Here is a 14,284-nt window from a genome sequence, read left to right as displayed (position 1 = left end):
AGTAGGATTTTTAGTTTGATAGGAGTTGCTTTGCTTTGAAGTACTGTATGAAAGAAGCATAATTAATAAGCATACTTATGCAGAGGTATACAGGGACAACACATAAGATCCATGCCCCTCAGTGAGGGGGATTTGCTACTGCCATCAGCCCATTCTCTACATACATATAGCTGTTGTGATGCATTGATTTGCATCCAGCTATTCAGAAAGACCCTGAGAAGGGAGTGAAATGCAAAGACTATGTAAGTCATCTTTATTAAACTTACACCTTTCTTCAAACCACAACAAATGAACAAAATGCAAAGAATCAGCAGCAGCAAATGAATTTAAAAATAAAAATTCAGCAGTTGGGCCTAAAATCAGTATGATCAGTAGAAATGTCAGATTAGGAACAGTCTGAGACAGTCTTTGAGATATCCTTGTTAACTTATCCATCCTGTAGAATCAGCAGTCCTCAATCATAGATTATAGCAAGATGATAGTTTGTAAGAAGATACTTGAAATCATTTGTTCTTGGGTAAGGCATATGCCTAATTTGCTTATTCATGTCTGATTACGTTTAATCTGTTGCAGAACTTTGTCAAAAGTACAGTCACAATCCTTCTGGAATCAATGGTCATTTCTTGTTAAGGCCTGCTTTAAAACTACTAGCGCGCACATCCTGCTACAGCCCTTGTCATTGATGTTGGCAATAGCCTTTTAACTTATAATGTACACTTCTCCCTTCAGCAAAGCTGGGGTTAAGGCCACTAGGCCGCTGTGTAGTTCAAGATCTGTATATATCGCTTATGCCCCTCCAAACATAAGTACAAAACATAAATAGTTGATTAACATACAGACCTCTCCTCCAACCGACGTCAGCCTCCTGGCATGCCCCAGCACCCTCCCTGGATGCCATGTGGAGTCACTACGACAGACCAGGAGTTGCCACACTGTCAGCAACAGAGGCCTAAGTAAGCCTGAGATGCATGTTTCTCAGGTCACTTCCTAGAAATGAATTTATACACAGTATTTATTGAACATTTATTAATTTATCGAAACATTTATTTATTGAAAAAACTATAACCAAAACTGCTGCTCAGATCCATGCATTTCAAGGGAGAAGCATATACATAATGAATCATGTTCTGTTTAAACACAGGTTTTGCTGCTGCAGCATAGGCTCAGTTTCTCGGCAATGTGTATGCCCTCAAAGTTCTGTCTTAAGTCTCTCATGCAAATCTTCTTGATCAATCATGTCTGTCTGATTGTACCAATGGTGGTAAGCCAAGAGTGCTACATTTTTGGCTGAGATAGCGCTCATTTCCATGGCACTTGCAAGGCACTCTATGCTGTTGAGGTAGTACATATGATCATGGAGAATGACAGGAGGGCACTTCTCTGGAGGGCTGTAGTGTGGATAAGCTAGCCACTTCTTTTCTTCTACAGTGTCATAGGATGAGAATAGCAAGTTTATCTGCTCCTCGGTCAAAGAGTCAGCTGAAAATGTTTTCCAAACATGAGAGCCCAGAAATGGATCCATTTTGTTTTGCACTGAAGAGACAACACCAAGGCTATTGAAAAATAGCTTTGGGTTCTCCATTGTGAAAATAGCTGTTAAGGAGAATTGGGAAGGGTCCTGGTAGCCAAAGAAAGAAGCATTAATCTGTCCATGGAGGAATGTTGCCACAATCTGTTCATATGGTCTGGAGAACTCTGGGATAGGTGGTTTGAAGTTATGGAATGTTATGTTGGCAATTTTACGGTGTAATGGAGTAGCTATCAGAATAATATCATACAAATCTGATGTTAATCCCGTTGTAGAATTGTATGTCACTTCATAGAGTTTCACGGTACCTCCTGAGCGTCCTTGCCTGGCTTTTTCTTCTAGTGAGAAAACAGTGCCAGAAATCAGGTGTGCTTTAGAAGCTTCAAGCAGGCCAGTGCAGACCAATTTGTTACCTCCTTCTATTGACCAAAGTCCAGACTCAGCACCTGCCAAAGATACTGCACCCACAAAGCCATTGATGCTGGCACTTTGTCCATAATTGACTCTCATGACTGGAGTTACTATCTCATTGATGAACTTCTGGGAGAAGCTCGCTTTCTGCATGGACTTGTCAATGGTCTGATTCAGCATCTGAAGGAAGTCAGATCCTCCCAGGGCATGAAGCAAAGCCTCACTCGTACTGAAGGCATAATCATTAGATTGGTAACGATAGATCCTCATAAACTTGTCCAAGATTTCTTCTACCCACATGTGCATTCGCAGGGTATTCAGTCCGTAATTCCAGAGGAGTTTGATGACATTCCAAATGTACCAGCTGCTCTCCTCAAAGACAAACTCTTCTCCATTGTAAATGCCCATGAGTCCACCTTGCTTTGCAGGAACAGAGAGTCCTAACAATTTGACAAAATGTTTCATGTGCAGGTTAAGGGGGTGAATGACAGATCCTCCTGCTTCATAATATTTTCCTTCTACGTTGAGAGTAGCCAAACGGCCCCCGACTTCTCCTTTTTCAAACACATCAATCTGGACATCTCTACCAAACTTCTGGCGCAGAAAGTAGGCTGCTGATGTGCCCCCGATGCCAGCGCCAATCACACCTATTTTGGCGGGCGGGCGTCGGAGCTCTTGGGAGGCCGACGAGGAGCCCCTGCACAGTGTGAAGAGGAGGAGGAGGAAGGTGGTGGCGACGCCCAGCGCTGGAGCAGAGGCTCTCGCGGCCATAGCGGCAGCAGGAAGTGGTGCAGCCACTGACGTGCCTCGGCTCTGCCCCGGCTCCGGCTAGGGTCCCGCCTCCTGGGGGGGGTGGAGGCCGGTGAAGGAAGAAGAGGGCACCTATAATGAGTTATAAGCACCCAACCTCAACGCCTTTGGATTGCACCTATTCTACAATTCTTAATGTTAAATTGTTCAAGCCCAAGGTATAATTTGAGAACATCCGCGGCAATCTTAAACTGAATGTGGCAAACATAGGAGCTACTGTATTTTATACCATCATGCCAGATTTCTTTATTCCTTTTACGAGACATCAGTCTGTTAGTTCCAAATCGCACTGTATGAGGCATTCCCAGCTGTTGAAAAGTGATGCCACTGTTTTAGCATTTCAATTTTTAAAAAATAATTTTCCTAGCCTTAAATAAACCAACACACCAACGAAGAATGAAAAATAACCAAGTTCATTTAACAATGAAAAAAATGCAACAGCTTGATGGGTGGAATCACAAATATGAAAGCTACTATAGAAACGACCCTAGAGATGTTATCTGTCAACCGGGTTTATCAAGCATATCGAAATTTTTAGTGTAGTTATATATTCTCCCAGCTCATCAACAGTGTATGTGTGTATATAATTCTGATATATATATAAAACGGATCACCCTACACACGTTTGAAAACAAGACCCCTAGCATTTATTCTCAGATTGAACAAAGGTCGCATCCCGAATTTCGTAGGTTGCTAATTGGAAATCAGTACATGCTTCGTTGCAATGCCTCTGCGCTCGCCTATTTTCAGAACCAAAACGCCTAAACGCATTAATGAAATTAAGAAATGGGAACGATGACTTATATCGGGGTAAAATCTTATTGTATGAGTGTACACTTGGCCTATTCACATTTTTTTTCTTTCCAAACATGCCTATTCATTTTTATTTCTGTTAGGATTCCTTCCTCAGCCCAACCCCCGTCTTTACCCGCCCCTACTACATTTCGGTTGGAATCCAAATACATTTTTAAGTGTTCCTTTTGCGTCATAGAAGAGGTTGCAAGCTTTACTGTCCCTTTCAGATATATTGTCTAAGAGTCACATATTCTACATCATCAGCGCATCCCTTTCCGGAAACACAACCGGAAGCAGCGACTCTCTAGTTTCATAATAGTCGCAAGGAAATGTCGCAATTCGGCTCATTCTGACAGCGCCTGCGCACGTCGAACTTCTTTCCTCTCCCCCACCCTTTGGTTGGTGTGCGCGATGACGTCTATCGTGTGCACCACCTGTGGTTGCTGGTGGGGAAGATGGCGGATGTCGGTGGCGACGGCTCGTGAGGCAGTAGCTTCCGGGATAGGAGAGTTTTGGACGTTGGGGCCTTACGATAAGGGGCTCCGGGAGCGGTTGTTTTGTGAGTGTCTTAGAAGAGATTGGGCGACTGGGGAGGCGGGAAGGGGAGAGAAAATCTAACTGCAGCAGCCCGAAAAATTACCGCGGTTCCGCCATTTTTAGGCCTCACGGGTTGCCACTGTGAAGCTGGTGCTGGCGAAGGGGGTTATCGTTGGGAGCTGGAGTAAGAGGGTATAGTGGGCCTAAGGGGAGATTTGGGGAAAAGGTTACACAATCTCCAGTTCAGGGTAAAATTGGAACCTAATACCTGGAAGGTGTTGAGGAATTCTTGAGTCCCGTCGTTTCAGACAAGAGCACCAATAAATACTCGTGGCTTGACTTCAAGGGATATAGTGTACGTAAGGGGAGTGCCGTCGGGGTAACAAGAAGAGCAATAACAATGTAAATGTCCGTACCAACCTCAGTCCCTTGCTTCTGAGGTAATTTCCCACCTTAATGCTCCCCCGGCGTTGGTAACTAGCCGTTAATACGCAGTGCAGTTTGAACCTTTGAAATGCTGTTGTTGTCTCTGAAAAGCTGCTGTTTGTTTCTACCAGAATATGTAAATATTCAAATAACACATATTTTAGTAAAGGGAAAAAAAAGAATTTTTAGCCTTGTGAAAGAGACTGATGTGCAATCCGAAATGCATTGAATGTATACTCGTTTGGACAGAATTGGACTTATCTCTGAGTAAACATACATTGGAGTGTACCCTTAGTGATATAGATAAGTCTTATAAAATGGTAACTTTGCATTACTCTGAAATCTTAGTTGTGATTAAATAAGATCAGTATGTTTATACCTTGTGGTGGGGAAAGCTTATAGAAATGTTAGAGAAAATGCTACTATTGCTCCATCCCTAAAGCTGTACAAGTTTAGTAATTTAAAAATTTAGAATAATATTTCTAACAGTAAATTCAGTGTTTGTTCCAGATGGTGTCCTTGGTGTCACACCTTGTGCTATTCTCTTTAGTAATAAAGGTTTTTTTTTTTTGCATTTCCTAACATCATTTTCTTCAGGAATAAGTTAGTTCTAAATTTCTTACAATGAGCAGAACAACTTGACTAGTCTGTGAGTAAGACTATGTTCAGACCATATTCCTGCTGTGTGCTATTTGACATACAGATGCTATCGAACAATTGTTCGGTTGAACAATTTTTATGTGACATGGGTTTTGTATGCAAAGTATAAATGTAGTATCCATATGATTTCTTGAAGTCAACGTTTGTATTACAGTTAACTGTATTTCAATGCTACATAACTTTCCCCTTGTTATGTGTTCTAGGAATTATGATGTTTTGTAAACTACTTTTCAAGTGTCTTCTAGACGGAAAGATAGGATATAAGAAGTCATATTTTGGGCAAACAGGGTGCTTGGGCTGCAATGTTTGGAAGTATTATTCTGCAGACTTTACTTACTTACTTACTTACTTACTTACTTGCTTACTTACTTACTTACTTACTTACTTATTTATATGCCGCCCACTCTACCCAGAGGTCTCTGGGCGGCTTACAACAATTAAAATTCAATACAATAAAAGATAAAATGATTAAAATATAATTAATTAATTAAATCCTAATATTTATTACAAAATAATTTATGGTCCAAAATACAAAATTCACTTAGTGTTTCAGAATGCTGGTAACAGAAAACAGAGACAGTTTTTGCAAATCCCTCTTCCCTGTTGCAGTTCCTGTGCAACTCCCCATACTTCCAAATAGTTTGCCTTGCTTTGGATCAAATTTTTAGGTGACTATATGGTGAAAACTATATGGTGAAACTACAGTTAATAAACACTGCTTCTGTTTCCCTGCACTGGATCCAGTGCTTTCTTTATGTCCTAATTAATTTGTCTTTGTTTTACATTTAGGGAGCACTCTACACTCTGCTGGTGAGTCTCAGAATGATTCACAACAGATCACCAAGAATCCCTGCTCTGTTTTTTGGGGGGAGGTGTTATCATATGAACAAGAACAAATGTCACTTTGTCTACAATAAATAATTGGAAGTGGAATTTATTTTATTTATTTATTTATTACATTTATAGCCCGCCCATCTAGTCATATAGACTACTCTGTAAGGTGGACTAGGAATAGCAACATCATTATCCTTAAGTGGGTGGATTAATGGGATGGGTAGTCTTGCTGCCTGTTACACTCTATAAAGAACAACCCACCCCATTAATCACTGCCCTTCCGAAGCACCACTGAATAAGTTTCCTTCTTCATAGGCAAAAAAATGGCAACAGAAGCCTACATGGCACTAGTACATGGCACTAGTGAAAACTGCTCTGTGGACTTTTATTTTTGGCTAAAGCTCCCAGAGTTCTGCCTGCAGGAATTCTGGGCAAATTCTGGACTTTGCTATACAAACAAATCTGAAAGTCCTGTCCCTAATTGTAACATGTAATTGCATCAGTAGCTAGGCATGTAAGCCAGTTGCCTACCTGTAACTTTATTTGTATGCATAGTAATTCAGGTTTTTTTTTTTGTTCTTGTTTTTTCTCCCCATGTGGGAATTAACTGAAATTGTAGCCTCTGCGGAGAAATTAGCAATCCAATAGGACCTGCTCCTGAGTAAGAAGAAAACCATGAGAATTGTAATCTGTAGAGATTTAAAAATAGTTTTTTTTGTAATTATAAATTGTAAGTCTTTATAGAAACTGCTTGGTTTCTTTCCTGAAGGGTCTTATGACACTTTGGACAGATTTGATGCATTAAAGTTTCCTTTTACATTTGAGAGAAATGTTGCACAGGAATGTGTATACAGGAATATAAAGGGATGTGGGAAGTGTTCCCAAGTTAGCTACCAGACTATACAGTACTAAAGAAATGTAATGTCCAACTGCATACTGAACAGATTTTGTGAAATAAAAGGGAGAATTTTAGTTTCTGACAGTTGAGTCGGGTTTAAATGTAACTCCCCTATCTTTGCTGGTAAGGAGAAAGATAGCTAATTTTATGCTGAAAATTAATGTAGATTTGGTATAGTTACATCACATATAGATGAAGATAACAGATATGTCATATTTAAAACCAAGTTTCTGATTTTGATAGTTTCAAAATATATCTTTTGAAAGAAATATTGTTGAAATCTAGTACATGTGGCTTACAAACAGCTTTGTGCCAATATAATTAATAGTATCAGTAGGGGTTTTCTTGAAAAATTGTAATTGATTTTTTTTTCTGGAAATTCTTATGCCATTATAAATTAAGGTCTGATTTACAGCAATTTTACACAATATATGCTTAAAACATATTTTTTCTTAATTTTTTCTGCTTTATAATTTTCTTGGCAGGAATATGTGAACTAAAATAAAATACAGTTCAATGAAGTGCACAATGTTACTTAAATGACTGACAAATACAAAACTTTAATTGGTAACCATTTTTATTGACATATCTGTCATTGGTATTTCTAACTGCTTCCCTAGGATAGCCACCTGAAATAGATAAAATCTTGAAATTTTGATTGATGTTATACTTGTATGTTATGTTTGTTGATTTTAAAAAAACTTCTGTCAAGATTATTCCAAATTATGGTGGTCCTTTCCAGGGTTTTCTAGGTAAGAGTACTCAAAAGTAGTTTACCATTCTGGGTGCACGGGGTCCAAGGCAACATAAGTTGGCTCTTCTCCTTGAGGGCAAGTGGAGAATTGATCTCCCAACTTCTGGCTTGGCATCCAGTTCAGTGAGATCTCCAGCCAGCTGCTTATGTTTCTGAATTATTTTATGAAATCTTTTTAGAAATGTAAATATTATTATTGATGGAAATGTGTTGCTGAAGCAAAAATAACAGAATCATGCAGGCTTAAATGACTAGCCTTTTGGCATATGTTTTCATGCTCTAGGCTTGCAACCACTGTCAACAGGGGCCATATGGCCCCTAGGTAACCCTCGCACATTTAAAGAGGGCCACACATTGGAAAGAAGCTACTGAAAATGCATACATCTTTCTGAAATATGCCTATGAAAATGTTCTAAAAACTTTTCATTTAGGGAATATTGAAGTAATTACTCTTAATTTGTATTTGTGTGGCATTTTAGTTTTCAGTGTTAAAATGATATACATGGGGGAAGCCCTGAAAAATTTACAGCTGTTTATTTCCACAAGGAAAAATGTTCTAAACATGTATTAATTCACAAATTAATTGGATAGCATAATTGGGTTGTTAATCTCCCCAACACTTTTTAACATCTGTCTAAAACCGCTGGGGGAGATCATGCAGAGATTTAGAATGTGTGGCCATCAGTAGGCTGCTGATACACAACTGTATCCTTTACATCTTCTGTAGTGGATGCTGTCCAGGTCCTTGAGTGTTGCCTAGCTAGAGTAGACAATGGCTAATAAGCTGAGACAGAACCTGGACAAAATGGAGTGCTTTCTTCCGGTGTGTGTGTGTGTGTGTGTGGACAGGTTATTTTATTTATTTATTTAAAATATTTTTATCCTCCCTTTCTCCTTAGGAATAACCCAAGGTGGTTTACATCATTAAAAGATAATATGTAGAACCTAAAAACAATGGGTGAGCAAATATTTAAAAAGAAATAAGTTCTACATTAAAAGCAGCAATAAAATCAATACTGAAACATTTAAAACAACAGAGCACAACTAGTCATTAAAAAACGTTCTCACCAGTTACTAAGGTTAGAGGATTGTCTCCCCAAGTTGGATGGTGTGACCTTCCCACTTGGGGATCAAGGGCATAATCTGTCCGTTTCCCTGGACCCAGACATATCATGAGAATCCCTTATTGCAGCTGTGACCAGATCAGCTTAGAAGTATCACCCAGTTGTGCCCTTATCTGGACAGGCAGCCCTGAAGACAATGGTGCATATGCTGCTGATCTCAAGGACTGACTCCTGCAAAGCTCTCTATGTGGGGCTTTCCTTGAAACTGATCCAGAAACATTTTTAACAAATATAGAACGCGGTAGCCAGAGTGGGGTAAAATGTGAAAAAGTACGAGCATAATTCCCCACTTCTGGCCAGCCTGTACTTGTTGCCTGTATTGCAGCTGGCCAGATTCAAAGTACTGGTTCTTCCTGTAGAGACGTTTATGGTTTGGGATCTTGGTACTTGTTGGAGCATCTTTCCCTAAAAATGTCCACCTGGTCCTCTCAGGCCATGTTCCTCTGAGTCCTCACACCAAGGGAGGCCAGGAAATCATCAACCAGAAATATGGCCACTTTGGTCATGGCCCCATCTCTCTGGAATGGGCTACCAGTGGAACTACGCCTGGCCTTCTCCCTCATAGCCTTTAATAGTATGTTCAAGACAACACTGTTTAGGGCCTTTGAAAGCATTCTCTCTTAACATGATTGACTAATTTTAGGTTGTGTGTTTGCCATCATTTTATTTTCATTAATTTATGTAATTGTTTTATTGATAATATACTGTGTTTGATTCTTACTATATGATTTGTTTTACTGTACATTTATTTGCTTTGGATGTAAACCATTCAGAGAAGTGTATATCAGTAATGGGTGCAGTATATAGGTTGAATGAATGAATGAATGCAGTACCTATCAAATTGAGCAGTATCCAAGTTGTAATTATTGTTACTTAGTTATCTTAACAATCTCTAAGAAATGAATGTGCATATACAGTTGTGTTCAAAATTATTCAACCCCCAATGCTGTAAAGGGGTTTAGGGACTATAGTGTACATTTGGAATTGTATTCAGAATGAAATCCTACAAGGACGTTTTAAAGAACCAAATGCAACTAAAATAACATCAATTGTTTATGTAATACAGTAGTAAATGTTTCTTTTGTGGTTTCTTCATTGCCACAATTATTCAACCCCTTAAAGACTACCACTCTGAAGAAGAGAGGTTCATTCAGGTGTTTTCGATCAGGTATTGAAAACACCTGTGGATGTCACCGAGCACCAATCAAGCATAATAAGCACCAATTAGGCAGCTTTAAAATGACTGTGATACTCAGCTCCTTCTAGACATTTACTGGTGTGGTTACAAACATGGTGAAGTCAAGAGAATGGTCCAGGAAGACAAGAGAAGAGGTGATTTGTCTTCACAGGAAGGGCAATGGCTATAAGAAGATTGCAAAGAAGTTAAACATACCAAGAGACACCATAGGAAGCATCATTCACAAATTCAAGGCAAAGGGCACTGTTGAAATGCTACCTGGTCGTGGAAGAAAGAAGATGCTGACTTCGACTGCTGTGCGCTACCTAAAGCGTAGAGTGGTGAAAAGTCCCCATGTGACTGCTGAGGAACTGAAAAAAGATTTGTCAGATGTGGGTATAGAAGTTTCAGCTCAGACAATAAGGCGCACACTGCGTAATGAAGGTCTCCATGCCAGAACCCCCAGGCGCATCCCCTTGCTGTCTCCCAAGAATAAGAAGAGTCGACTGCAGTATGCCAAAAGTCATGTGGGCAAACCACAAAAGTTGTGGGATAGTGTTCTGTGGACTGATGAAACAAAATTAGAACTGTTTGGGCCCATGGATCAACGCTATGTTTGGAGGAGGAAGAACAAGGCATATGACGAAAAGAACACCTTGCCTACTGTGAAGCATGGCGGAGGGTCAATAATGCTTTGGGGCTGTTTTGCTGCTGCAGGTACAGGGAAGCTTCAGCGTGTACAAGGTACCATGAATTCTCTTCAGTACCAGGAGATATTGGATGAAAATGTGATGCAGTCCGTCACACACCTGAGGCTTGGGAGACGTTGGACCTTTCAACAGGACAATGATCCCAAGCATACCTCCAAGTCCACTAGAGCATGGTAGCAGAGGAAAGGCTGGAACATTTTGGAGTGGCCATCACAGTCACCAGACTTAAATCCGATTGAGAACCTCTGGTGGGACTTAAAGAAAGCAGTTGCAGTGCGCAAGCCTAAGAATTTGACTGAACTGGAGGCTTTTGCCCATGAAGAATGGGCGAAGATACCCGTAGATCGCTGCAAGACACTTGTGTCAAGCTATGCTTCACGTTTAAAAGCTGTTATAACTGTAAAAGGATGTTGTACTAAGTACTAAGATTGAATGTCACTTGGGGGTTGAATAAAAACTAATAATGATGTGAGCACAGAAAAGACATTTGTGGTTATTTCATTATAAACTTAAGGTTATATTTCTCTGACCTACAAGTGCCTCTTTCATGTAAATGTAAGCAAGATGACTGAATGATCAAAATCAATGTCAAAATGGCCAGAACATTCAATTTCAGTGGGGGTTGAATAATTTTGAACACAACTGTATAGAGGCAGTGTTAAGGTATAATGTACAACCGTCTTCTGTTATTACAAGACTGAGTATCTTCATTGTCTTCGCAAAGGCTTTCACGGCCAGGATCTAATGGTTGTTGTGGGTTTTTCAGGCTTCTTGGCCGTGTTCTGAAAGTGGTTCTTCCTAACGTTTCGCCAGTCTGTGTGGCCGGCATCTTCAGAGGACATCTTCTTCTGAAGATGCCGGCCACAGAGACTGGCGAAACGTTAGGAAGAACCACTTTCAGAACACGGCCAAGAAGCCCGAAGAACCCACAACAACCATCTTCATTGTCCCTTGTACAGCTGTGAGGAAGAGCTCAAATGGTCCTGTTTCTGTTTTTAGATTTAGTTTCACACGCCCTAAATTGTGGTTAGTCTTAAATACTGATAAGACAGATTACTGTGCTATGAGTTCTGGTTGGATTGTTCTCAGTAGCCATAGTTAAGTTGAATACAGTATACCTCAGTTCAGATGGCACAGCAAGGTGCAGTCAATAAAAAAATAGTGAATACTTCATAATGATTCTGAAATAGGTGGAATAAAAGGGTGCACCAGCCACTAGAAACTTAGGCCTGGTCCATTTGTCAGTATTAAATATGAACCAGTATAAATGCAATGCTACTGTTAAAATGTGCCACATTTTCAGTGCTTTCATTTTTTTCTTAAAATATAGTTAAGTAAAAAAACATTTGCTGACAAAAGTGTAGCTAAAATTGCAAAATTAGACCCTGCTTGATTTCAGGCTACTAGTAAATATTTTGAATCATTAAATTTTCTATTTTTTTTTCCTGATTTATAAACTTCCAGAAAACTAATGTCTCTGACCCTGTATTTGTATTCATATGAAGATTTGTTATTTCTGTTGTGGATAAATCAAGGAAGAAGGTATATGATTGGTAGCATTAATTTTCATTGTCATTCAAACTCAGCATGAAAAAATACTCTGGTATGAAGTGTTCCGAGGGCAAGCTAAATCCTAAATTTGCACACTAAATAGTAAGCTGCACTGAACATAATGGGAGTGATACACATGCACAGGATTGTATTCAAAGTCTGGCTGAGCACAGTTTAATATTAGGAGATTAATATGTCTTGCAGATGTAAATTCACATGCAGAGAGGCTGCTATAAAGACCTTCAGAACAGTTTTTCTAGGTTTGGTTCCTGTTATTTTAGTATAGATAGAAAATAAGAAGGTGCCTTGCCATTGCAGAGGTGTAAGTACAGCACAGGTCACTTAGAAAGTGGATCAGAGTTCTACTGCTTCCAGCATGTGTTTAGATTCCTTTTGATGAATAGTTTCTTGTAAGTCTGTCTTGTGATATTAGTACTAAATTTCAAAGCCAAAACTTAACAAACTAGTAATTTGGATGTTTTGTGAATTACATTGATGCTTTATATATATGAATCTGAATTTGTAACATGTTTTTTCAGTACCCAAGTATTACAGTATTGTACAGAAGATACTGAGTCAGTGCTCTCAAATATGGCTATAGACCAGCGATGTCAAACCTATGGCACGCATGCCACAGCTGGCACGCAGAGCCCTTTCTGTGGGCATGCAAGCCATAAGTCGCCAGATTGCTACTCCCCCCAGCTAAACCTTAGAAGGCAGCTGCAGCTGTGGTGCTGGTGCTTCGACAGGCCAGGATCCGGGGCAGCTGGCGCTGGCAGCAGATCCGGAGTGGGGTCTCAAGGTACCTCCATGCCCAGGGTTCCCCCTTCCGCTGCCACTTCCGGTTCTGCCACCGCCACGGCCCGCTGCCTGCTGGTCCCCCCCCCCCCCCCCAGTTTGTGCACTCGGGCCCAAAAAGGTTCACTGCACTGCTATAGACAATATAACAATGTAGTATTCATCCTGGATTTGGTAAATTATGTGAATTACAAGGTATGATTCTGACATTTATATTTATAGTTTGTTAAATAAAGAACCATATAATAAAACCAGCATTTTTGGTGGGGGGTGTACAAAGGTAATTCGTTTTGTTTAGGAAGACTGGCCATTGTCTTGATCCAAGTCACCTATCTCTGTTTTCTCTCATACCTGTTCTGTTCTTAAACCTATGTCTTTCCCTGGTTCTCAGCCCTGCTCCTTGGAATTTTAATCAAAATACGGTCAAATCTCTTACAACGTTCTAAATAAATTTTGTGTTTTGTTATTGCTTGGAAAGCTCTGTTGCATCTATACAGTGCAGCCATAGTTCTTGTTTATAAGGCATGTGTAATAGACACAAAATCTTTTCAGATCAAGAGGATGAAGAGGAACTTCATTCTTCAGGGGGGCCCTGATAGCCTTCAGCAAGGTTTCGTTTACTTGGGTGGGGGAGGGCAAGGAGTCAGTTGAATCCAAATTGAGATTCATCTGGCGCCAACGCTGATGACATTTCGGCGCCAGGCCAAAACCTTCCTGTTCCAGAAGGCTTTTAATTGAAATAATATCAACTGTGGGTCCTGATGGCAATTTTTAGAGTATATATTTTAATTGTCTTTTAATTGTTTTATCTTTTTATTGTATTTTAATTGTTGTAAGCCGCCCAGACATCTTTGGGTAGAGTGGGCAGCATATAGGTTTAATAAATAAATCAGTCAATCAATCAATCAATCAATCAATCAATCAATCAATCAAATCCACTGTATTCAAATCTAATATTAAACTTTTCTGATACCTAATTATTATTACTACAGTATTATAGTATCAATTTATGGCTTGCCTCTTATACACTAATCATTGTTTTACTTAACTGTTTTCTTTAGCATGTGAGAGAGGAGGGCAAGCCTATTATGAAAAGATGTGTCCTCTGAATTTCAGTGCTGCATTGACATAAATTGTTCTAATAGCCAGAGGTGAACTCTTCAGTATTCTGAAGGAGAATAATTAAAAACAAAATGCATTACTTCACAGCAGAGTTTGGAATCTGTGCATTGTAGAAGAGTTATGCTTGATGATACTAGGGAAAGCTGGAG

General features: G+C 39.7%; 2 protein-coding genes across 3 annotated transcripts in view; one reads left to right on the top strand and one right to left on the bottom strand.

Annotated features, from left to right (window-relative positions):
* Positions 1-1,009: 1,009 nt before the first annotated feature.
* On the bottom strand, positions 1,010-2,747 carry LOC110075841 (prenylcysteine oxidase 1). Its single transcript, XM_020787446.3, has one exon. It carries the CDS (start codon positions 2,708-2,710, stop codon positions 1,190-1,192), a length of 1,521 nt encoding a protein of 506 aa, XP_020643105.3. The 5' UTR covers positions 2,711-2,747; the 3' UTR covers positions 1,010-1,189.
* Positions 2,748-3,918: 1,171 nt separating this feature from the next.
* WDR33 (WD repeat domain 33) overlaps positions 3,919-14,284 on the top strand; it is a 77,773-nt gene continuing 67,407 nt past the window's right edge. The window contains exon 1 of one of the 2 annotated variants that reach the window (XM_020787496.3): positions 3,919-4,103. The gene's annotated coding sequence lies outside the window, so the exon portion shown is untranslated. The remainder of the gene's footprint in view (positions 4,104-14,284) is intronic. The other variant, XM_072995767.2, reaches the window with a different exon arrangement.

The sequence above is a fragment of the Pogona vitticeps genome, chromosome 3 (assembly GCF_051106095.1).
Source record: "Pogona vitticeps strain Pit_001003342236 chromosome 3, PviZW2.1, whole genome shotgun sequence".
Lineage (NCBI taxonomy): Eukaryota > Metazoa > Chordata > Lepidosauria > Squamata > Agamidae > Pogona > Pogona vitticeps.
This window is presented reverse-complemented; position numbering and strand designations above follow the sequence as displayed.

Excerpts from the sequence above, each read along its gene's own strand:
- LOC110075841 (XM_020787446.3), bottom strand. The coding sequence starts at position 2,710 with ATGGCCGCGAGAGCCTCTGCTCCAGCGCTGGGCGTCGCCACCACCTTC.